The sequence below is a fragment of the Megalops cyprinoides genome, chromosome 20 (genome assembly GCF_013368585.1).
Source record: "Megalops cyprinoides isolate fMegCyp1 chromosome 20, fMegCyp1.pri, whole genome shotgun sequence".
NCBI classification, from domain to species: Eukaryota; Metazoa; Chordata; class Actinopteri; order Elopiformes; family Megalopidae; genus Megalops; species Megalops cyprinoides.
In genome coordinates this window covers 17,975,191-17,993,415 of record NC_050602.1, presented here as the reverse complement: position 1 = coordinate 17,993,415, position 18,225 = coordinate 17,975,191, and the positions used below count along the sequence as shown (strand labels likewise).

The window sequence follows — 18,225 nt, the reverse complement described above, 5'->3', positions numbered from 1 at the left end:
TTTGGTTCTGACGGAGTGGAATCTCCATGCCCAGGGCTGACACCCTCAGGTCCAGGGACATGTCCTACACTTTGGTTTTCAGGTGAGCGTATCTCATGTTTTCCGGCCCTTTGTGTAATGGTACCTGCTTAGTATGCAAGTGGCACGCTTGCTGCAGTGCTGGAGACATGCTGTTCCACACCCTCAATCCCCTTTCAAACCAGCTGCTCAACCCAGCTCACAGCCTCTCTAGGGCTTACTCCTCCAAAAGCCATGGAGGGGTTCACTGGTGTACACAACCACATTCTCCATGCTGGAGGACACAGTCTCTCCATTCCTGAAAAGTTTTTTTCTTAATAGAACAGCAAAGGCAAATAAAGAGGAGCAGGAGATGTTTGGATGAAGGTACATGAAAGAATGTGTAATTTTTCGTAGACTGGCTGCAGCAGAATTCATTTAAAAAATACCTCACTTTCTAGTTTTAGTGTCTTCTTCCTAATAGAATTTGGTAATCAAAACATGCATTGTTTAAGGACACCCAGTTCTGTTCTGGCTGGTCGCAACAGGCATAATTATTACAATCCGACATGACGGCCAAACAAGCACCTTCACCTTCCACGGGTTTTTACTGTCAAATATGAAATCACTTCTTTAAATCCATGTAAAGCGCTTTTTAGATACACACTGGGACACAATATTTAAATATTCCAATTTTACACAGCAAACCCAAGTGGGCTCTAAATCAGCTAAGCAGCACGTCACCTCCAACCCCAACCAGATGCTACGCTGCCGCTGGTGTCCATGTTCCCTGGCAGTCATTTACAGTAAACCAATGGGAAGCCAGAGTATGGCACATTCAAACATTATTCTGTAACTGAGTACTATGGGCAGCCCTTACATCTCCCGTAAAAGCAGCCCACCAAGAAGGTAACAGGAATGGTGCGTATTCCCACACGTCAAATGTTGTTCTGCTACAGCCTGCGTCCCTCAGTACACGAACCGGCATGGGGAACTCTGCGGCTCATTTCCCTCTCTTGGCTTAGCTGAATTAGTATATAGCAAGAGTGCAGGAGTTCAGACCTCCCGGTCTTTCATCCTGATCTTTAGCAGCAAGTTCAGCTAATACTTCATATCCAGCCAAACGGCTTAGCATAAATGCGCTGACCCACTTTTACATTAGAATGGCCATTGCTGGCATTACCCCAGCGCTTTACAATGACCGAGTTTGTCTGAAGCTATAAGCCAGCCCAACATAATCATTCGCTTCAGCTGCAATTTTCTCAATTTTTTATGGAACAGAATTTATACAACGCTTTGTGTACTGTGGCATAGCCTTCTCTGTTTAAAATGTTTTTTTTTTTCCCACAGAAAAGGAAGAAAAAAAAAAAACAAGATAAACAGAAGCTGCAAGCAAATTCAGACCTTCATATAATTATGAAGGCTTTCTTGCTGTGAGAGGGTTTGATGAGTGTGAGCCAGAAAAGCATAGAGGGTGGAGGGAATCTCAGCAAGTGTGTATAACAAGAGCCAGACCTGAGGAATCAGTCCCATGGTGACACAGGGCCTAAAGCCTTCCAGATCTCTGGTATCAGAGATCTACGCAATACTGACGGGTTGCTTTCGTAAGTGTAACTCACACAATCAGCATGTCAGTCAATGTATGTAATGCAGCCAGTGTTACGATTCTAATCCCGAAATGCCCCTGCATGCCACCATCTTAACGCAGTTCGTTACTGCGGCCATGAGTGTTGGCCTGTCATCTTTAAAGCCATTAATTTGGGGACATTTTGGACAAGAACCCAAAGCAATTACATCCAACAAGACATTTAAACAGAACAGAAACAGATAACATAAAAAAACTGAAAAACAGGACAATTTCTGTTCTCCCCATAGCTCTTCTCTGCATTTTAATCTGATGAATCCTACAACTATGAATCGAAAGCCATACCCGGATTATGGAAGGGATTGCTTTATAAATAATGTTAAGGAGAGACTTGATCACTGCTGATGGTGTCAGAAAAAACAGTCAGGAACACAGCTATTGATGGCACTCAAACTGTTCTGGGATCAGGCTCACCCACTCTATTCAGTACATTAGTTCTCACACACACAGCATTCTGCTCAAACTGTTAGTTTGTGAAGGCGTTCCCAAGACTTGCAATTGCCTTTTTATATATAAAAATAGATTTGTTTTTCCTTTGCATTATTTTTAAAGCACATAATTATGAGAGAGAAGTTACAAAGTAAATGCAAAGGAAGTTTTACCAAAAGTGCATTATTTTTTGCAGTTGGAGTTAAAGGAGTCACTGATCAAAAAAAGAATATTGGCTATTTTTTTTTTTTTTGCAGATTTTCAAGCACATGACTAATATTATACATGTTTAAAATATACCCTTTCCCACACTGTACAAAATAAACATGAGCATGTTGTTTGCTGTCGAAGTTCACGGCAGCAGTTGGTGCCCCCTCCCCCAGCTCATTCAGGGAGGGGTCCAGGTTCTGAGCACCCCTCCTCCCTCAGTGTGATGGCCAATACAGACTGACCCTGGGACAGTGTTCCTCGTAGCCTGAGCTCTTCTCAGCTTGGTGCTGTGCCTTCATAGCGTGAGCTCTACTGACCCTGGGGCAGTGGTTAACCTCAGTGCAGTCCGTTCACCTCGAATCAGCTCACAACCGCAGCACAAAGGTATGCGGGGCCATCGGAACATGCAGGGCCAGGAGTCTGAGAGTATGTCAGGGAGGAGGGGTGGAGGTAGAGAGAGCTGAGAGATTAACGATGCACAGGTGCCTGGCTCCTTTTCTCATCAAGTAAAATACAGACTGTGAGCAGAACAACAGAGAGGACCTGACTCCATTCTTTAGACACACAGCCAATGGGACACATAAACCCAGAGGTCAGAGGAGGTCATGTGGGTCAAAAAAAAAAAAAAAAAAGCAGAGTGAGGGGGATCATCCTGTAACTTCTTTACTCTATCTCATTTACCTATGTGGGGGATGCAGTGAGGACAGACAGACAGACAGACAGACAAAAAGGACAAGACACAGAGTGACATGCTACCATCAGACTGATGAACAGCCCTAGGACCTCCCACACAGACAGGCAGACGGACAGAACTCCAGACAGATGACCACGGCCGAAGGAAAGACGTATGAGCTGCACATATCCAGTCATCAGAAACAAAGACAAACAGACAAAGCTGCCTCATAACACAGGCCTGACCAATCCGCAGGCCTCTGCAAGCACTCACTCCCAGAGAGACAGACAGACAGTCGCTCACACAGAGGTGTAGACAGACAGACTGGCTGGTGCGGAGCAGTGCGAGGCGGGGCAGGGTGGGTGGGGCAAGGCGGGGCGGGGCTCAGGTGTGCTGAGACGCCAGGTCCTGGCTGATGAAACGACGCAGGCGCTCCAGGTATTGGCTGTAAAGTTCGATGTCGTTGTGGCCTGCGCCCTCCACCCACAGGGGCTCCACGGCCTTGGGGCAGCGCTCGAACAGGGCCAGGCCGTGCGAGAAGTCGATCACCTCATCCTCTGTCCCATGGATGATCAGAACTGGAGACGTGATCTTCGACACCTTCTCAATACTGTGAGCCAGTCAGAGATGGAGGGAGGGAAAGAGAGAGACAAAGTTACTTACATAGTTGTATAGGACTCCTCCAGATTAAAAAATGAATAGCAGCCATGTAGGAATAAACACATACACATATAAACAACCCAGACATATTTATAAAATACAGGCAGCTATCATTTATCAATTTCAGCACAGAGCACAAAACAAGAGTTGTCCTCTCTGACACATATTAAAAGCACACATTTTCTGCTTCTATCTTAATCATAAAAGGACCAAAAGGAAGTCCATGGCAAGTTGCACTGATCCCCCTGGCCTACACTTCAAATGAGAAGCATGCTCACATGGGTCTCAGCAGTGATCAAAGGAAGATTACAATGAACTCCCAGCAGGCCTTTCTGTCCAGAAATGGCAGCCAAAATCAGATACAGTACAAAGACGAGCAGGAGGAGGTGGAGGACAATGGAGAGATCAAGAGGATTCTCACTTGGGGAAGGCGTCAAAGCAGTAGGTCTTCTTGGTGTCGGGGAAGGCCACCCTCATGCCGGAGGTCAAAGGTGAGTGCAGAACCACGGCCGCGCACTCGTAGCGCGATGCCAGGTCGACGGTGGGCACGGTGCCAATGCTCTGCCCGTACAGGATAATGTTTTCTGGGCTGATGCCATACCTGTGTCACACAACAAACACTAATTCCATCAGTAAAGCCACAAACAGCATCGTAAAACAGTTTTATCAGGTGCAGACACTCAGCTACAGTGAAGCTTTTATAGCACAGAACAAGCTGAAAATGCTCTTAGGGCAATGGTATTGGAGGGAAATTTGACAAATGCCTGCTGTTAGAAATGCCAGCTAGAACAACCACTGACTGCTAACAACAGCTGCTTTCAAGAACAAAAGTGTAAGAAAAAAAATCTGCGGTTGTGATCATAGTATATTTACTTCTGTGGTTCGATATTTTACCAGATTTAAATGATAATGTACGGTCGACAAAATCTGGTGCTAATTTACGAATCCGGATTTCCATCACTGCTCGCGGGACCTTCGAAAAAGGCAGAGACGCGGTTCAGTCCTGCGCCGTCAATGGATACTTTCTGCAAGGTACATTCCTCGCCAGGTGTGAAATCTCACACCAAGCATTCAGACTGCCACGGCATGAAAAACGAACACTTGCCACGCAGCTCTGCGCGTAAAGCAGACCGAGGCTCGTCTGCCTGCTTTTTCAATATCGCAGTCACTACGTGTCCGATACGATCACCTCACATGTATTATACTCTTCTCTCCAGTTCAGTCTTATTGTGTGCCTGCAGTTGATAATTTAATAATGGCAAGGCATGAATAAGACAAAAGATACGGAGTACATCAATATTTGATAAACATCTAGTTTTGCAAGGCTCAAAATCTGAGATTAACCTGAAAAGCAGGCAACTTCCTGCACGCTACATCTGCTACAACAGTCGGCACTTATTTCAAGCCCTCTCCCTGATTTCAAGAGCTGGTCACAATGTGGCATTAATGCGGAGCAGTGGAGTTGTATGTAGAAGTCAGCTGAGCTGCTCTCGTTTCCGGCGATTTCTGTACCGTGTGCGGAGGGCGTGCCAGGCTGCGTCGATGTCGGCGTACAGGTTCTTCTCCGAGGGCTTGCCGGTGCTCACGCCGTAGCCCGAATAGTCGTAGGAGAAGATGTTGCAGTTGATTCGCGTCCCCAGGCCGATGTAGAAGCTGCTCATCTGACCCAGGTCCACCGCGTTACCGTGGGAGAACAGGACCGTGAATCTGGAAGACACACCGACAGCATGTTGCAAACATAATCAATATGAATAAATGCAAGAGGCACATAAAAGAACTGCTGTGGGGGGGGGGGGGGAGGGGGGGGGGATTGCATAATGGCCTGTCACACTGTGTCAATCTAGCTGTGCTTCCATGCGTTCAATCCACACTCGAAATACAGTATATTCTTATGCCTCCATGTGACCACAATTGGCGATTATGAAAGCAATCAGAAAGCGTTCCTTGTACCAAGACAGGAACTACAAAAAAGCAGTGATCTGTTACATGTACGAGCACACATTAGCCAATCCCCTCAACTCCACATGAGTGTCATGTGATTTCTTCAGAGGTGGGGGGGGGGGGGGGGGGGCCTTCATCATTTTCATCATTCCTGCAGGAAACTGCTGCCTTCCTTCCACATGCATTCTACTTTCTGCTTGCTTCAGTGGTAGTCTGCTATACATCGCAATATATAACACAATGCAGTTATACATTCACACAATGAATATTACTTCCTGGTAAAATTAAGGATAAATACAACAGCATATTAAATGCTTTACTTTACTGCATTGCTTTGTTGTCCATAAATAATTATTACTTGTTCAGAATGTTCTGCTTAGTAAGTGAAATGCTCAGAGTTGTTGCCCATTTGCTTATGGTAGACAGTGAATGGGCTGCAGGCAGAGAGATTACACTGGACCTGAGAGACACATGAAAAGAGCAAGAGGAGGAGGAAATGTGCACCACAGGAGAGATGGCAGGCACAAGGAAACAAACAGCAGCCGAGAGGACAAGGGGAGAGTTCATGGATTAAAAAAGAAGCAAGCAGGAGAATGCCACAGAATCAGGAAAGGAGCAGATGCCAGAGGGAGGGTTCATTAGAGGGCAGGAGACAGAAAAACAAAGAGGGAGGGGAGACATGAGGTAAAAGAAACTGAGCAGGGAACAAACTTAAACGTTAGAAAATGAGCAGACCTTTGGAAATGCCTACAGCTAAATGTCAGCCTTCTGCCCAGTTAAATCCATCCTGGCTACAAACACTCCACTGACAAACACACAAAAAAAGCTGACAAAATGAAACCTGACATTCACTGCCTTCCTTCCTCTTGCGCACTCATTTCCTCCTAATGGCCCACTTTCCTCAACCCCAGCCCCAGCCCCCCCTTACTCGTCGGCCCTCTTAGAATCCCTCGGGCCCCACTCACCTGGCGCTGGGAGCGCAGCGGATGTACATGCAGCCCACTCGGTTGCCGCGGCTGGAGCGGGTGAGGAAGACCTCGGTGCCGTCCAGCTCTCGCTGGGAGTACTGGAACTCGGCGCGCTCCGTTAAGTGGAGCTTCCATCTTCCGTCCGCTCCTCCGGCCCCACCGGCCCCGCCTGCCCCACCTACCCGCGACCGGAGGCCCGGTGCGCCCAGGCCTGTGTTCCCCACGGGCCCGGCTTCCAGGTCAGGGAGGAGAGCGTACGTGGGCTCTGGTGGCAGGAAAGCCAGTTTGGCAGCGATGCGGCTCGGGCACGGCGGGCAACAGAAGAGGCAGCACAGCTCACTGACAGACAAGCCGTTCATCTTGCACTGTACAGGGAGACATTGCATTCATTACAAACTCTTTACGGACCTCATGAAGATACATTATGAAGAACAGCCAACTGTAACGCTTCATGCAACTACACAGCACTGCTTAACAGAAACCCCACTGTCAGGCTGCTGAAGAAGTGTATGTACTGTAGCGAGAACGAAACGTAAAGATGAGGCAAGACACTACTGACGCCTCTATTCCACGCGCAGTTCTTACAGTTACTATGGCTCGAAGATTACGGTTTCAGATATGAGCCAGAAGCTAACAAATCTGGACTGCTTCACAGCTCTACAAACCAGTACAAAATCCACATCGCAAAACACACTCACATTGAACATTGCTATCCTGACATATTATCAGGTAGCCTAGCCTACAACACATTTTTTTGGAGATTTACAGAGAAACTATAACAGCTAGGTAGGCACACGTCTGCTATAACAAGTTAGTTATGGACACAAAATTACCTGGTACTCAGCTCCACGGAGATTAAAACGTAGGTAAAACGCACAAAACTAACGAAAAAATAAAATTAACGCATTCCCGAAGCTACTTTGTATAGTACACGAGCCATAACATAGCTTGTCAGTTGTCTTGATGAAAAAGTAAGAGTATGAGAAACCAGCAAACTAAAATACTAGAGATAACTGTCAGAACAACAAGCTGGCTAGTCTGTCAGAATACAAGGAAAACCAAGACTCAGGAAGCTATCTTGTTATCTTGGTTGCTGTTTTGCATAAATCAAGGGATTTGGTTAGTTACCCGTTAATGCCAGATAGCTGGATACAGTGATTATAAAAAAGAAAACGGCCATATTTTCAGCTGAATCGCTAGCGTGCGAAATTGCTAGCTAGCTATATCTTAGTTACCGGTGTGGAGAGGAAATAATTTTAGCTAATGTTAGCTAGCTTGCTGGCTAGCTATGAATCGACATTGAACTCTATGAGAGTTGGGCAACATTTAGCTAACTAAGTAACTAACTGTGACTCTGTGTTAGATAATAAATAACTATTTAAATTCACTATCGCTAGATATCAAGCTATTTCGGTATAAATGACTATCAAGTTCTACACCTAATACTACACCACTAGCAAACCTGTGTTAGCTAACGTCACCTAGCTCTGCTTTTGTCGGCTAGCAAGCACTCTTTATTGACCTTCCACTGATCTTGGCTTAAAGAAAAACGTTTAAAGAGAATTAAACGAAACAGCCTCCGTCATCCTAGTAGACTAAAAGTCATGGTGTAGTTAAAGAATAAATACAAGTCATTTTCACAAACCCAAACGTAGAGACGCTAGTTAGCAATGAGGCTAGCTAGCTTTTATTAGACCACAGGCAGATCTCCGGAATGAAAACGCGAATTCTTCAGATAAAATAAAATTAAAACGCAGACAACAGGCGGAAAAATGTCCCTTCCGTATCCAAGAGGTTGCGGTATCCGGATCATCCGGCTTGCGCATCGACAAGCCTATCTCACTATCAATGTTATCACCGATTCATCTGTTAATTGTAGCAAGCTTACGATACAATGTTTTTTTTTTTTTTTACATTCCTGCCCGACTGCATGCGGAAATGACGGGAAGGATATGACGGCAGAAACCCCGCTTAAGAAAATAGCAACAGAAACGTTGAAAGGAGACGTTTTCTGTGGTTTAATACGTAAGACAATCAAAATATCCTGTCATTCACGTTTTAATATATAAAGATGCTCCTGAACTGTACTGTCTATGGCATAAATTGAGTTCCGTTTAAAGTCAATAGACACCTTACAGCTTGTTAGGCTGTGGTAGTTAAAGAGACTGAGGCTGGAGTTGTTGCGGTGTCGAGATGGACGTGTGACTCCCAAATAATGGATGGTGAACTGAAATTGCGGTTATATTTTACGCACGTCCAGACAAAACAGAAAAGTGAAAAGAAGAAATGGACCTTCATTTCTGATAATGTGGGACCACAACAGCCTCATAAATACTGACCGTTTTCGTTTCCTTGCTGTCTTGATAGTAAGCTAACCCCTTAGGATATAGCGAAACTATCGATGTCAATTAAGTTTGTGATGCGGCAAAAGTTGCCCCATGTAGCCTGTTTTCGGATCACTCAAGGCAATCCCAACGCTTTTCGGTGTGCATGCAGTCATGCATATGGCATGAATGCACTTTTAGAAGGTGTGTTTAACTCCGATTGGCTGTTTGTGTATGTGTGTGTACGCATAGTAGGCTATCATGCATAAAAGTGCTGTGTGTCATTGAGGAGAAAACATTTACTTATTTTATTGAACATGCCAGCCGCCCCGCCAAAGTTGCCCTCAACAGCAATTGTAGATGAAGTTATAGCCCTACCATCCTGGTCGCGTTCTTGAAAATACATCCAATTGATTTAAAGAAGAGATTATTGTTTTATACGAAACACAACACAGTACTCATACTGGAAATGGACTGCGATAATTTGGTTTAAGGAACTGTCTGCAAGCAACTGGCCGCAGCAGCTGTTGGGGGCTTGAGGTTACGTTACATTATTTATTTGTTTAGCAGACATTATCAGTGTGATGTATTGGTTAGACTTTATTTATTTATTTATTTATTAGCTTTTACACATTAGCGATTTGTACAGCTTAATATTTACTGTTACTATGGTTTAGTACCCATAGCACTGTTGAGTGGAGACTTCCTGTACAGAGACCAATTTGGGCCAGAGAAGGAGGAAGGCCAGCAAACACCCACAGTTTTACTTAAATTGTCTCAGTTTCCACACTCACATACAGTCCGTTCATTTAGCAGGAGCAAACTTCAACATGTTAGGCAGGAAACCAGCCAGATCTCATAAAATAATTCTTCACAAAAGCATAGATTGTCAGGTAAAAATGTGGTCAAAAAGTACCACCTATTATATCTAAAGGTGGGTTCTTTACAAAATTCCACTTTGAACATTTTGAACTTCATGAATCAGCTGAATGAGGCTGGATCATTTTGCAAATGGCTGCTTGTGTTTTCTGATCATGGCTGCACTGGAGATACCAAAGAAGAACTACACAAGATGTCAGACTGTCTCAGTATTGATTACCAGAAAGTTCAATAACAGGACAGCCTTAGTACAGGTATTTAGATATCAACTAGAACTCATTAGTCAGACTAGGAGGGAAGGGAGAATGCACGGTCTCCACAGTAATAAACAGCTTCTGGTTAGAGAAATGCCGAACTAAAGCTAGTTGCATGTTCAAAAACAGAAGCCATTCTTAAGGAGTGGGGAAAACGCTGGAAGTCAGCAGAAGTGACCGCTGATGTGGTGGTAGTGCTGTCCGTACACATACCGTATGCCTGACAACATAAACACAAGCACACACAGCTGCAAATAACCACCTTTCACACTGAATAGCTGTGATTCCTTGGAGAAGCAAAGCCTGCCCTGGCCTCTATCCATGCGGAATGTTAAGGGCGCCTCATTCCTTGAAGCTACTTAGCCCATCTTATGGGCTTCTGAGGATTAATGAGTGAGGGGCTTGACATTTCACACAGGGGCTGGTGTTATGGGTACTGTAAGGACATATTCAGCATAAATAATAGGAGTGAAGCTGCATTTATATCGGATTTCAAGAGACCATAAGCTTTTAATTAGCAACCCTCAGATTATGCTTTAATTTCTGTACGTTTAACTAAGCCCTTAAGTTGCAAACCACAAACTAAGATGAGTTATTTACAGAACATGCTAGCATCTTAGTTGAGGCTACAGTGATACTCAGTCTGGTCAAAGTGTTTGGTAATAGGAAGCAGGGGCGTGGTACCGGTTCCCCTGCAAAAGCCTTTGAGTTCATAACGAAATGAGCTCATTGCTTCCTCAGAAAAGTTCAAATGTACTCTTTGGCTGCACTAGATCAAACTGAAAAATCGTTGGCACCTGAGTAGCTCAGTGCTCGTGCCATTCTCTTTGAGGGCAAGTTAAGCTCTGTGGCCCAGGTTCAGTCTAGGCTGTGTCATCAACTGATGGTAACCAGGAGCCCACAGTGGTGGAACAAATTGTCTTTGTTCTGCCTTGCATAGGGATAGGTCAGCCAGGGTTTGACTGTCTCATTGCACACCAGTGACCCCTGCTGGTCAATCATACTTACAGTCTACCTGCATGAAGTGTATTTCTCCAACTCATGTCTGTACAAGCTTGGCATGGGGACTGTGGTGTGAAAAGAAGCAGTGGATGACATCATGTTTCGGAGGAATACACACATTTGCCCGTGGTCTCTTGGAATGTTAGTGAAGGTTGAAATGATGAGGAACATCTCTATGACACAACTGGACATTCCAAATTGGCAGAAAATGGGATAAAATCACATTCTCAATCACTCAAAAATATGGTGTTCAATAAATACACATTAGGAAACCCAGTATACAGTTAAAATAAAGTTTATTTTGACTTGATTTTATTGTTTTATAGTTTATACAATCCGTAAGATTAAAAGAAAAAACAAGCAGTGTGACCCATGGGTTCAGTAATAATTTGTCTGAAACACCAGTCTGTGGGCAATCATCGACAGCATCTTCTCTGATTATATCAGCATCATACAATTTCAGATGGGCCTCCAACACTGTGGAACCCAGACAGATGAACAGCCAATGAACTTTTGTGGAGGGTGGGCAAGAGTCCTACATGGTTTTGACTTGAGAAAATTAGAACATACTCAGTGGCACATTTTTAAATATAAGTCCAATATAATCCTTTGAAGTCAACTCTAGAACAAGCAAACCACAGCCCTTGGTCAGAATCACAAGTCTCCACGCCAGTCCTTACTAATTTGCACCTTCTATCTCAGGGATCTCTTGTTCCATTAATCATACCTCTGTCTTTATTAACACTCATCTTACGCATCTGCAAAACATTAGATATACCACTATGCAATACCATAACAGTGCTTTTGTATTTAACTGCATTAAAAATCATGCTTCATGTACATTTTAGTTATCAACAATCAAATACATTATAAGAAGGCTACAAACCATTATTAAGACAAGGAATGTCACCAACAGAGCAACGGTTTCTTACCTTTCTGCCTGTGAAGAGCAAACTGCAATGAGGATTTCCATTCTCTGCAGACTCAACCAGTCTGAACCGGTGCAAGGCTGACTCTGGTGATTACTGTGGGAGTATGTGGAACCCGAAGCCTTTATGCTGGACCATAGCAAACGGTGTTCTGACCAGTGTGAACCCAGCTCCAGTTTGTCTTCGTAGCCATTTCATTTATTGCAGGAAAACATTAAATACACATTCCTCACGCTAGCTCGATACCACTGATATAACCAGCCCACGGGCCCTTACAGACACCTCATGTTCTTTTGGTTAGGGCAGAAGAGTCACATACAGTGTACACATATGATGTTCGAGTCCCATTAATGAGGGCTTCGAGGTGCCCTTTTTAGTAGTCCGTTTCAAAATGTCTACAGCTTAAAGGGGGGTTTTTAACCACATTTAAATACTATGCTGGACCTCAGCGGACAAAACAACAACACATCCATGAGGCACTGCAGTACATACAGGCAGGTGATCCAGTACGGGGTGGAACATTCAGCACAGACAATTCATTTCTAGCAATCTGGCACCGTATGAAACATTCAGTCTGAGAGCAATGCATTTCCAGGAGGAACTCCATGTCCGTTCTTACAGCTCTGCAGGTGTTTAAATCGTGTGGGACTTTAAGAGTTCAGAATGAGACTGGATGAAAACCAGAAGTATTACTCACTCTTATCAAATGATCAATGTGCTCCATGTACTTTTAATGGTTATTTACCTGCTAGAATAAAAATAAATTACTCATAGTGGCATACAGTACGTTTTTTGCATCTTTATTTCTGTTGCATTTGTGCTGCGTAATTGATATTCGTATCTGGATTAGTTGTGCTTGGATTCCAATACAATAAAGTCAGTATCTGCAGAATGTGCATCCCATCTCCCTACTTGCACAACTGAACAGGGCTCTACTCCATCACATACTTGTTTGCGTTTTTTCCAAAATCGGTTATATAATTAAAAGGCTTAAAACATAACTGGAAGGTCAAGAGAGCTATCTATTGGTCTGCTCACACATGCAGTCTGTCCTCTGATACAAACCAACCAAATGATCATTAAAAATAAAATAAATAGAATGCAATCACACAATCCAAGCTAACTACAATATATTAATATAGATCTTCTGGTGTCATACGCTCAGAGCAGAAAGGGGGAGAGGGCAAACACACAGTACTCAATCACTCTTGTCTCAAATTTTACCTCCCCTCAGCAAATAACTACACATGCATTCAACATTAGAGGGCTAAAACAGATCAAAGAAAGAAAAAAAAAAAACATTTTATGCAGACTGGGAATTTGAAATTTGCTTGCATTTCTGACGTTGTCTGTCCATAAAAATGTCAGAGGGGAAAAGAGCATTGAAAATAAATCAGACCCCCGCCCCCCCACCTCCCACCCTCCCCAAAGAGGGAAACTCAAAAGTACTGCATGTGAGAAACACTGTGTCCATTAGTCCAGGAGTATATACCTAATGTTTAAGGGCATCACAAACCCTTGATCCAAAACACCACAAGTCTCTGTATGAAGGATCCCCTTTTAAACCTCCCCCCCCTCGCCCGTCCCCTAAACTCTTACCCCAACCTCACCAATTGCCCAGGGGGGCAGATACAAATAACCCCACCCCTCCAAAATACAGAGCATATAAAATGGATAAAACAAATTCAATGGCAACTCCCCAAAGCACACTAACATATCCCCCAGAGCCCATTCCTCCTCCCCCTCAAGCTAACGCACTAACTCACTCACGGAGTCACTCATTCACAACACACTATCATTCAATTACACGCGCTCCCACACTTACCACTCACTCGCTCACATTTACACACACACACACACACACACACACACTCAGCTGAGGAGAGAGAGGAGAGGGGCTAGGCGGGGAGGATGTGACCCCCCTACTTCCTCCATGATAAAGCCCTCAGCGGTGAGGGAAGAGTCTCGCTGTGTGGTGTTCCTGTCCCAGGATTCGCAGTTCGGTTCACAATTTCTGGATCTTCTCGGCCACCACTATGGGGTTTTCCTTCCGCAGGCGCGCGGTGGCGGCCCCCCGGTAGTCGAAGGGGCAGTCGTGTTTGTCCGAGTAGCGATGGATGCTGCAGAAGACGTTCCCGCAGCGACAGTCGAAGCCTGGACCGGACAGACAAGAGCAGGAGCAAAGTCAGGAGCAGTAACCGGCAGGAAGTGCTTTCAACAGGACCAGTGGCCCGCAGGAAACTAACTAAAGAGGACAGAGCACATCACAATACTTCACTCAGGGGGGTGAGGGAGTGACAAATTTAGAGTGAGGGCTGTGGTGTATGTTTTTCTAAACTCCATCTCCCATCAGCCCCCGTTCCCAAACATTATGTGGCGCTTTTCCAACACAGTCCTGTATTTGACAAGTGTGTATCATGATGCAGCAGGAGGTCTGAGAAGATTACAGATGCTGAATCAGTCACAGGCTCTACAGGGCTACTTGCCTAATCCTGTTGAATGCACTTTTTGTAAGGTGCTCTGGGTAAGAGTGGCTGCCAAATGAATACATGCAAATGTTTTTTTTTTTTGGTTCAGCTGAGCCCCCTTTATTGTGATAAGTGAAAGCTGTGAAATTTGTCATTGGCTTGTAATATGCAACTTGTACCGTCACCAGTTTGCAGCCATGTGCGCTACCTTGTTGACAACCAACACGGTAAAACACAAGCTTAACTGTGTGTTAAGCACAGCCGTTCATAATGGGAGCCACGGAGCGGTTACACAGGCTTGTCGTCAGCCCCTCTCTCTAGCCATCCTTTCCCCATAAACCCATCACTCAGGGTCTCACAGCTATTTCTGCAATGGCCTTAATAAACCCCTTACACTCAAACGAAAACAGGTGCTGCATGTCCTTCAAGCTAAAACTAAACGCCTGTCTAGCCAAAAGGTGAAATGACACACAAACACGTGCTGAATTTTCACACCCCACAGCAAAGATTCACGGTCGTTTCCATTTAACGGTTCAGCACTGAGGTCATGTCAGTGACGGACTTCTGGCTTTGTGTGGGATATGCACAGAGTTTTAATAAAAGAACAGGTGAGTGGCACAAAACAATTTTCAAATTTCTCCATAAAACTTCTTATTATTTTCCAATTCATTTCATGCATCTCAAGTGGCACCTGCAAGATAAACTGTGTTTATGGATAACCGCTGCTGGTGCCATTTACAGTCCACCTAATGACTTCCTTCAAAGGGCCTGCCCCTGTTTTAGTGACAGTGCGGTCCCCTTCACACGTAGGCCCGCCCCTCGTCTTGCTCTCACCTGTGAGGCCCACTTTCTTTCGGCAGGTGAAGCAGCGGTTCTTCTTCTTGCCTTTGTCAGGGGTTTGGTCTCCATCAGAAGTGGACTCTGTTGCTTCCACAGTCGTCTCCCCTATCAGACATACAGCAATCTAACCACTGACAAAAACTCAAGCTAGGTGAGCCTATGAGTTTATGAGCCTACGTGGCACTGAATTTGGTTGGAATAAATTTAAACAAACCGATACGGGATGTTAAAATGTCTATGCCTATTAGAAACCCAACCACACCAGAATAATTTCAGCATCAGATAAAAGGAAAGCACGCTCATTTACCTAACAATTTTTCTTTGAAGTATTCCAGGATTTTGTTAGTGAAACCTTTAGTCTGTGTTGTTCTAAGTACAAATATCTGCTCATATCTCCAATCCAGTGTGAAAACTGTTTTCCCAAACTGTGTTACTCATGAATCACGTAGCTATTATAATGTCCCAAGACCTCTTGCAACATAACAGTTCTTCTTGATAAATTTTTCTCTCTAAATACCAGTTACCTAATATTTGTCAGCAAATACGGATCTCACCTGAAGGTTTGGATGGCCCCTCCTCCGCCTCTTCCTCCTCCTCTGCCTCGGCATGGTCAGAGTCCATGGCCGCAGTGTCCTGGGAGATGCTCATGGCTGTCATCTGCTGGGTAACAGGACTGGGGGAGCTGGAACACATGCAGCACGTACCCATCAATCCCTCACTGGAAGCCAAAATAATACCAGCAGCTGCCAAACAACAGTACCCGAGAAGTCTGGTAAAAAGAATACTTAAGAGGAGAGACAGGCGTGGGTGTGCTGAATGCTCGGGCACAGAGGTAGTGGTGGATCTGATGTCTTTGCAGGCCTTTGTGTTGGGCAGAGTTGTGACCCCCCGCATACCTAGACTTGTTCTCCTCTGTCTGGACGAGCTCCTCTGTGGTGGGGTCAGAGGTTGTCTCCACGGCTACAGGAGCATCTGTAGGGGTACCGGCTGATGTGGTGGCTGGAGGAAGAGAGAAAGAGCGCAGATGCATAGAGGGAAACACACGACCGCTGAGGACCTGGAAGAGCACATCTGTGGCAGACCTCTGTGTTTTTACAATAAACCCAAACATAAACAACAAGCTTCAGTTGCATGTCTCAACCAAGTCTCTCCCTCTCAAAGTCAATGCCTGGTGCAGCGGACTAAGGCATTAAACAAAGGCCATCTGCACTTTGGCCAGATTGCCTCAGACAAACATATTACCACATCGGAAGCCTAAAGCACCACAGAAACAAACACAGTGTGCACACCACACAGCTCTGGCTTCCTCTACACCAAGGCACCTTCTTATCTCTCTCACCTGGGGGGCTGGTATGGCCGCCGCCCTGCTGTCTCTGCAGGTGCTCCTTGTAGCAGACGGAACACATGCCATTGGTGCGGGGATTTCCATAGAAACCGCACCCCATAGTGCAAAGCATTGGCACTTGCGTCTGATTGGTCTCCTGTGCCATGCTCTCTCAGGGGTAGGGGGGTGGGGGAGGGTCGTTCTGGAAGCGAGTTTAAAAGTCAGTCAGCAAACTGCAAACCTCTCCATCTCAAATAACATTTGGAGACCAGTTCAACGCTACTATGACCTTGACAGATTTGTATATTTCCAAGGACACAAGAGTAAAGGTCGCCAGCTAACTTTCATTGATTGAAATGCGCGTGTGCTCAGAAAAAACTGTACCCACCTACTTTAATCGCTTATTAAAATACACGCTGGGGCGGAGGACTTGCTCGGCTAGTACCTGTTGTTAGTATTTATGAACTATGAATTACATTCATTTGTAAATTGTTTTTTTAGACTCCGACAATAACAGCTTCGACTGCACAAGTATCTGGCCAATCAGAGAGCGTCATCTGCGAGCTCGCTGCCCCCGAGCAGCGGGCCTGCACGGACGAGGGGGCGGGGTGTAACAACCCCAAAAAACACAACCTGGAATTGTTCCAGACGCCGATACGCTAGTGCGAGGCTTTGTGGCCTAAATCAAAACAAGGTATTGTCAGCCACACATCCCCTACGAGTAAAACAAACAGGGACAAAGGCCGATGCGCTAAATAACAACGTGTGACAAACTAGCGTTCCACTAAAACTTGTCTGCCCGAACTGACGTTAACAAACCGCAACAGATAACGTTACGAACAGCTAGCTAGCCGCTTTCAATTTAAAGGACAGTCGCGAGTGCGCAATTTGTAGTTCTGCAAATAATTAGCCTGGTACACTGAAATGATCTTTTACATCACAGCGCTGATGCACCTTTTTAGCTAACTAACTAGCCAGAATTACTATGACCCCACCTATGCAAACTAAGCTAGCTAGGTAGCTAAGTGCTAGCTACAAAGTGGCTAAACGATTTGCCCCCTGTAAACAAGAGGGCTAGCCAGCTTTTGTTCCCAAAGCGTAAAACTGTAATATTCTAACAGGGATCGATCGCAACAGCATCGTTCCGGTGATTTAGGTAGCCGGTTATGTAGCTAGCGAGCTCTCGATAACAATGTTGTTAGCCATCTAGGTAGACACTGTTTTACCAGTAGAAGTCTCACCGACATTAGCTGGCTAGTTAGCTACGCTATGGCGGTGTTGACGACAGGTTCTGAAACCGATCGTTTTTAATCTGTCTTTAACCGTCAGGTACAGTGAAAAGCAGCTCTAATTCCGACTCCGTGTCCACCTTACCTGTTATACGATTCGCCGAAAAATGTCAGGAAACGTAACCTTCAAGAAAAACAGAAGGTAAGCAATCCTCCCAGCGCTCGCGGCCTCCTCACCACTCAATCTCCAGTCCCGTCATTCTAAATGACTACTGTGACGTCATGCCAAAGAAACAATCCATTCTTTATCACAGCACCTATGGACTGTTTCTATTAATATATTTTTCCACCTAAGTCATTGCGTCCGTATATGAGTGGATAAAATCAAAAACATTATTTTTAATGTTTGAAAACGAATTAAGTGACACAATAAAAGGTAGTGCATATCCATTA

At 44.9% G+C, this 18,225-nt stretch overlaps 2 protein-coding genes across 2 annotated transcripts; both read right to left on the bottom strand.

Annotated features, from left to right (window-relative positions):
• Positions 1–2,378: 2,378 nt before the first annotated feature.
• Positions 2,379–7,456, bottom strand: LOC118795628 (alpha/beta hydrolase domain-containing protein 17A-like). Its single transcript, XM_036554251.1, has 5 exons — positions 7,357–7,456; positions 6,521–6,888; positions 5,127–5,321; positions 4,036–4,215; positions 2,379–3,564 (listed from the first exon to the last, which is right to left on the bottom strand). The coding sequence occupies exons 2-5, from the start codon at positions 6,880–6,882 to the stop codon at positions 3,339–3,341; spliced, it is 963 nt and encodes a 320-aa protein (XP_036410144.1). The 5' UTR covers positions 6,883–6,888; positions 7,357–7,456; the 3' UTR covers positions 2,379–3,338.
• Positions 7,457–12,695: 5,239 nt separating this feature from the next.
• On the bottom strand, positions 12,696–18,025 carry LOC118795557 (AN1-type zinc finger protein 5-like). The gene is made up of 6 exons (XM_036554127.1): positions 17,918–18,025; positions 16,559–16,745; positions 16,116–16,218; positions 15,774–15,901; positions 15,214–15,324; positions 12,696–14,065 (listed from the first exon to the last, which is right to left on the bottom strand). The coding sequence occupies exons 2-6, from the start codon at positions 16,707–16,709 to the stop codon at positions 13,917–13,919; spliced, it is 642 nt and encodes a 213-aa protein (XP_036410020.1). The 5' UTR covers positions 16,710–16,745; positions 17,918–18,025; the 3' UTR covers positions 12,696–13,916.
• Between the last annotated feature and the right edge of the window lie 200 nt (positions 18,026–18,225).